The sequence below is a fragment of the Cryptomeria japonica genome, chromosome 4 (assembly GCF_030272615.1).
Source record: "Cryptomeria japonica chromosome 4, Sugi_1.0, whole genome shotgun sequence".
Taxonomy (NCBI): Eukaryota; Viridiplantae; Streptophyta; class Pinopsida; order Cupressales; family Cupressaceae; genus Cryptomeria; species Cryptomeria japonica.
The window spans coordinates 116,912,014-116,918,634 of record NC_081408.1 but is presented as its reverse complement, the minus strand read 5'-3'; the positions used below and the strand labels follow the sequence as shown (position 1 = coordinate 116,918,634).

The following is a 6,621-nucleotide window of genomic DNA, read 5'->3' as shown; positions in this document are numbered from 1 at the left end:
GATAAAAAATTTAATGAAAGATATGGTATGACACGTTTTATAGTTGTTTATTTTTATGATTTTGATTTTAAATTCATTTTTGACATTTATTTTGATTTTAAATTATTTTAGAAACGTATCTAAAATTTAATAATTTCTTAAAGAAAATAAGTGGTTCTATTGTTTACTCACAGTTTAGATAAACATCATCGGTTCTAATAGTCAAAGAATTGATTAACAGTTTTACCTCTTGTGCTGCACTTAAAAATATTAAATATTTATCTTATTTTTATCAAATTAATATTCATTTTTAACATCTATTTTGATGTATAATTATTCTAGAAACTTGTCTAGAAATTATTTATCCTACTTTTATTGATCAAAACTGTTTAAAAATTACATGAATCCATTGAGAGCTTGGCTAAGACCCAAACTAAAGACTGAAAAAAAATATAAAAAAATAACAAGAAGATGAAGTACAACTCTTTGGCTTCTCTTTCTTACAGAGGAACAACTTTTCTTCCAACCCTCGTCCTCTTACTGTTTGTAATCAATTTCCCTTCAGTCATATGCACCTACGTATGGCACACATGCGATAATTCCTCAACTTTCACCAATGGCAGCACCTATTCCACAAACTTAAACCTAGTTATCAACGATCTGTATCTTAATGCACCTAAAAGTTCAGGGTTTAACACTTCTTCCCATGGCCAATCTCCCAGTAAGGTATACGGTCTGCTCCAGTGCACTGGAAATATATCAGTAGAGAGATGCTCAAAATGTGCAGTGGAAGCAAATAACACCATTCACGACCTTTGCCCCAACGACATAGGTGGGAAAATATGGTTGGATGACTGCTTCATGCGCTATTGGAACTCTAATTTCATTTCAACACTAGACACTACAGGAATTTCCTTGTTGAACACGGTGGATATTAGTAAAAGTAGAGATGCTTTTGAGAACACAACGAGCAGCCTTCTGTCGAATCTGTCAGACAAAGCTTACATCCCTGCAAATAAGGGTTTCGCTGCTGGAACAGCCAAATATAATGCTACTGGTATATTGTATGGTTTAGTTCAGTGTTGGAGAGATATATCAATACAAGATTGCAGAATATGCCTGGCTAAAGCAAGAGCAAATCTGAGCGATTGCTGTTCCACAAAAGGAGGAGCCCAGTTTCAGAGCGGAAGCTGCAAGGCAAGGTTTGAGATATACTACTTTTTCCGCTCTGCAGATTCGCCCACGCCCTCGCCCTCGCCCTCTCCCTCTCCGTCCCCTGAGGAGTCTATACATCCACCTACTTCCACACCAGAAAGTAAGTCTCTTCAGCTTATTTTGTTCTTAATATTATTTAATTGATCCATCTTTTGAATGTTAATTCTAATCGAGTGACCTGTTTTACCTGAAGCTATAACCCAATATCAGCATATACGTATTGATTTGTTAGTTTGTTTTTTGATATATGCAAACGTGTGACCTTCTAGATTTATTTATTTTAATTGCTAACAGCCATCTCCTAGATGTGTAACCCAGTTTTCTTCTTTTCATTTTAATGTCATAGTTTTAGAATTGTAGTAAACAACTATTAAACTGTACTTTGCAGAAACAGCGTCAAAAACAATACCTATCACTTTGGGGCTTGTGGGAGGCATCATCCTGGCTTTATTTATTTCTCTGATCATATTCAGAAAAAGGATTAAATCTCTTTTCTTTAAGGAACCAGTAACTGTTGGTACTCCTAACGAAGGTGCTCCTTCAAAAATGTGTTTCTGATTTTCAGTTTTTCTGGTTGTGGTTTTAGTGTAACGAATTCTGTAGGCTTACCCACTTTTCTCTCATTATTTTCTATAGCTACAGAGATACATGGATTTTTCCCTGAAACTGGGTTAATGCAAGACCAAAATTTGATCTATAGCTTAGAAGCTCTAGTAGAAGCAACAGAAAATTTCCATGACAACAATAAACTTGGAGAGGGAGGCTTTGGTGCAGTATACAAGGTGGGTCGACACATTTTTTATGGTGTAAAGTTTTATTAATTTAACAACATATATAGAGTTCTAAATCTACTTTTAATGTTTCAGGGGAGAACTAGAGATGGAAATGAGATAGCCGTGAAAAAACTTTCTGCCAGATCTAAACAAGGCAAGAAAGAATTTATGAATGAAGTAAAACTGGTGGCCAATGTTCAGCACCGGAACCTTGCGAGGTTGCTAGGCTGTTGTGTAGAGGGAAATGAAAGGTTGCTTGTTTATGACTATTTTCCCAACAAGAGCTTAGACACGTTTCTTTTTGGTAAGTGACTATTGAACCTTAATTTTCTTTAGAAAAGATGAAAGGGTGACTTAACGTTTTCAAAATTGGGATTACAGATCCAGAGAAGCGTAAAGAGTTAGACTGGCAAAAGCGTTATAATATCATCATTGGAATTTCTCGTGGGCTTCTCTACCTTCACCAAGAATCACAATTGAGAATCATTCATAGAGATATTAAAGCAAACAATATCTTGCTTGACCACAAACTCAATCCGAAGATAGCTGATTTTGGTCTAGCTAAACTTTTTCCTGAAGACAAGACACATATCCATACAAGAGTTGCAGGCACATAGTAAGCATCGTGATGATAATCCAATTTGTGTGCTTTAACATTTAAATTGGTCTTGGTTAAGAATTTGAATTTGAATTTTAAATTAATTTTCAATAGTCTTATTATAGATCCATTATTTTCCATCTGTGAGTAATTTTTAAAACTTTTTTATATATATAAATATAGCTAAGGGCATAGGGTATCTAGTCACTTTGTCCTCTTCTTTAATGTTAATGTAATTTTTATTATTCATGTGACTCCATGTCAGTTTGGAGAACCTACAATATAAGATGTAAACTATTGGTCCTCTTCTTTAATATTATGTTGAGTTTGTATAATAATATTCATTGTTTAAATTTTGAGAAAAATCCATAAAAATTGAAACATTACACAAAATAATATTCTACCATAAAAATGATCAAGAGTTAACTAAATAACTTATTTGATATTTTACCTTTTAAGAACTATGCATAACCCTCCTGCTATATGTATTCTCTTAATTCAATACATTAAGCTTAATTTTCATTGCGCTATTGTTTTTAATTATTTGAAAACAATCTTCACAATTTGAATTCAAATGCAGTGGTTACATGCCTCCAGAGTATGCAATGCGAGGGCAACTGTCAGTTAAAGTAGACGTTTACAGTTTTGGAGTAGTGCTGCTCGAGATAGTTAGTGGAAGGAAAAACAATGATAATCATCTTCCCAATGATATGCAACACCTTGTAGAATGGGTAAGAAAATGGATTTCCTATTACCCATTTGTCTCAACTGCTACATTTCAATGTTAGGCAACCATATTGTAGTGATTTAATGGCATGTAATGCAGGCATGGACACTATTCCACGGAGGAAATGCGCTGAATATGGTAGATTCGGAGGCATCGGGAGTCAGTCAAGAGCAAGTCTTAAGATGCATTCATGTTGGGCTTCTGTGTGTACAAGCAAATGCAGCACTTCGTCCAGTTATGTCTGATGTTATTACGATGATCTCTAGCAGTTCAGTGACATTGCCAAATCCTTCAAAGCCTGTTTTTGTAAGTACAGGTGAGAGCCATTCTCCAAAACCAGAGGCAAAGTCAATGTCAAGTTGGGGAATTCACGAGCATAAAATCATAACAACATCACAGATTTATGGGGCAACTACGTCATCTTCATCAGGGATTCCTTCAGTAAACGATGCTTCAATTACAGAATTAGAAACTAGGTGATTTCACATACCATGAATTATCAAGTTTCAACATAAACAACAACTATGAATTCCATACGAGTGTTGGTATATATGCACTTTATGTAAATGCTTAATCAGAGTTCATTGAGGGCCAGCTGTCAGTTAAAATTTAGTAGGGCTTACCTTATTTCATGTAAAGCTGAATTTGACGGCATATGGACAGTTTCTGTAACTTTAAGTGCTATTTTATAATTTGAAACTTTGTAAAGTCATATAAGATATTTATAAATAGCCAAGAAACATTCAACCCAAAGAAGCACGTAGTTGTGATTATCTCACAAGACAGTAATATAGGACACTATCAATCTCTACACGTTTATGATTATATGAAAAGATTAGAGGGTATTGATGAAGGAAAAGGGGATTTATTTTAATCAAAATTAAAGAATTGTTTTTTCAAAATCAATTTGTTACATGATAGGGGTTATGAGTGAAAGAAATATAAAATTGGAACACAAATAAACTATTCTATTGATTCAAGAGATTACATGAACTTCTTGATCAACAAATCAAAGATCAGACTAATTGATAGATAATGAATTATGACTGTCTCATTATATATAGGTTTTAGATACATCTAGATTTTGGAAAACTTGTATTATTAGAAATAAAACAAAAAATTCAAACAGTTTTTGTGCATAATCATTCCAAATAAAACTGAAAAACTAAAAGCATAAAACTATGCAAGTGGGAGGAATTACTAAACAATATTCCAACAATTATCTCTCCCTTAATTTCAACCACTGATGGATTTAACAAAAAGAACAATTGTATCTTCATTCGGCTTCAACGGGCTTAACTCCTACCACGATCCATAATGCGGCGATCTTTGTTTAGACTGCAAATTCTTGACTTTTAACTCCTTGAAGCCTTTTCTAAGACTTGGATTTGACTTTCTCACACATGGTTGCTTATTAGTGGCTGAAAAATAATTTCTCTAGTTTTCACAAAACTTGTGATCTTCTCTCCTCTCGTAGAAGGATTGTCTCCTTTTTTTGACAAATAACACTATGGCCTCTTCAAAGACCATGATTGGGCTTCCTCACACAACTTTATGTTGGTGGCTTTGACTAATTCTTCGACAATTACAAGATCCACGATCTTCTTCATACAAATCAATATTTTTAATGATTTGTGATTGTTGTCTTTTTCTCCTTCAACAATATTATAAACGAAGGGCTTCACCTTTTTGGAGGTGGTTTTAAACTTATAGTTTATGACAGATTGCAATCTCCTCTTTAGAGGGTTGACTTCACCTTATTGAGGAGGTGGCTTCTACGTTGAAAGTTGTTGACTTCAATAAAACTTCACACTTTGAACATGGGTGGCTTTGTAATGGAAAAATATTATGAAACTGGTTTGTGATCTTCACTGATCTCCTCTGGCGACTTCCTCAGTTATGACTGGATTTACTAATTTCTTCAATGCTCGAATTGGTTCTTCAGAATCTTCAACCTCCCATGATCTTTCTTGAATCAGAATACATTCTCAAACCTGGTCTGATACCAAATGAAAGAAATATAAAATTGGAACACAAATAAACTATTCTATTGATTCAAGAGATTACATGAGCTTCTTGATCAACAAATCAAGGATAAGACTAACTGATAGATAATGAATTATGACTGTCTCATTATATAGAGGTTTTAGATACATCTAGATTTTGGAAAACTTGTATTATTAGAAATAAAACAAAAAACTAAAATAGTTTTTGCACATAATCATCCCAAATAAAACTAAAAAGCTAAAAGCATAAAACTATGCAAGTGAGAGGAATTACTAAACAATATTCCAACACTGAGAAGAATAAAATAAGATATTGATTAAGTCTCATTATAACTATACGACACAGTTTTGCTTAATGCTTGGCTAGCTGAAAACAAAGGTTATATTTAATAGAGAAAAAAATGTTTCAAATGCTTTTTATAATATTTTCAGGCCTGGAATGAAAATAGAATGGCAAAATTAGGAAACTAAAATTGTGCATTACTCAAAAATCTAAAGTAGCACAGAACAATACATAAATAAGAGAGACAATGATCAGTTTAGAAGAGTTCAGAAATTTTTATACAAAACTTCCAAAACAGAAAACTAAACAAAAATCTAATAAATTTTTTTCATAGGTCCGAAGATAATACATTAACATCCCCTAAATTTGAAGGGGTTAAACCAAGCATTCCTCTGAATTTTTTACATTTTTTTCTTTGCCCAATGCCTTCTTAAGAATATTAGTACAATATTTCAGTTGAACACTTCCATCATTCATATGGTGCTAAATCAAATGATATTTTTTGTTGATGTGTTTGGTTTGATTGTGAAAGACTATATCTATAGTCATTTTGTTAGTAAATTCATTGTCAACAAAGAGTGGTGTGGATGAAACTTGCGGTGCTTGCAAATATTCAAGAATTCGCAATGCCATAAGATTTCCCAAGCTATCTTATAGGCTGACATATATTTGGCTTCTATAGAAGAGAGGGCTGACACTGTTTGCTTTTATATTTCAAAGAAATGACAGCAAACCCAAGATGCATTAGAAAACTAGATGTAGACTTTCCATTATCCAAACCACCTAGACAATTTGAATTTGAATTTGAATATCCAAGCAAGGAAAATTGTGGTGTCTTGGAGTATTTGAGCACATAGTTCTGAGTGCCTTAAGAACCCATTTGGCTGTCTACCAATGAGTCTAGGATAGTACATGAAACTAGAAAGAATTCCAATATAAAAAAATATATGGATGAGAATTTGTAGTATAAATAAAACTGCCAACAAGTTGCCTGTATTTAGTTACATGAATCAATGTTAAGGAATCATCTTATGCGAGCT

General features: G+C 33.3%; 1 protein-coding gene across 1 annotated transcript; it reads left to right on the top strand.

The window, feature by feature from the left end:
• The first annotated feature begins 395 nt into the window (after positions 1-395).
• On the top strand, positions 396-3,957 carry LOC131074150 (cysteine-rich receptor-like protein kinase 10). The gene is made up of 7 exons (XM_058010720.2): positions 396-1,294; positions 1,583-1,726; positions 1,831-1,976; positions 2,061-2,271; positions 2,349-2,583; positions 3,146-3,296; positions 3,392-3,957. The coding sequence occupies exons 1-7, from the start codon at positions 451-453 to the stop codon at positions 3,770-3,772; spliced, it is 2,112 nt and encodes a 703-aa protein (XP_057866703.2). The 5' UTR covers positions 396-450; the 3' UTR covers positions 3,773-3,957.
• The last annotated feature ends 2,664 nt before the right edge of the window (positions 3,958-6,621 follow it).

Bases quoted from the DNA above. Each gene is read 5' to 3' on its own strand.
- LOC131074150 (XM_058010720.2), top strand. From the start codon at position 451: ATGAAGTACAACTCTTTGGCTTCTCTTTCTTACAGAGGAACAACTTTT. The intron at 1,727-1,830 runs GTGCTCCTTCAA...TATTTTCTATAG, and splicing joins TGTTGGTACTCCTAACGAAG to CTACAGAGATACATGGATTT. The intron at 2,584-3,145 runs GTAAGCATCGTG...ATTCAAATGCAG, and splicing joins ACAAGAGTTGCAGGCACATA to TGGTTACATGCCTCCAGAGT.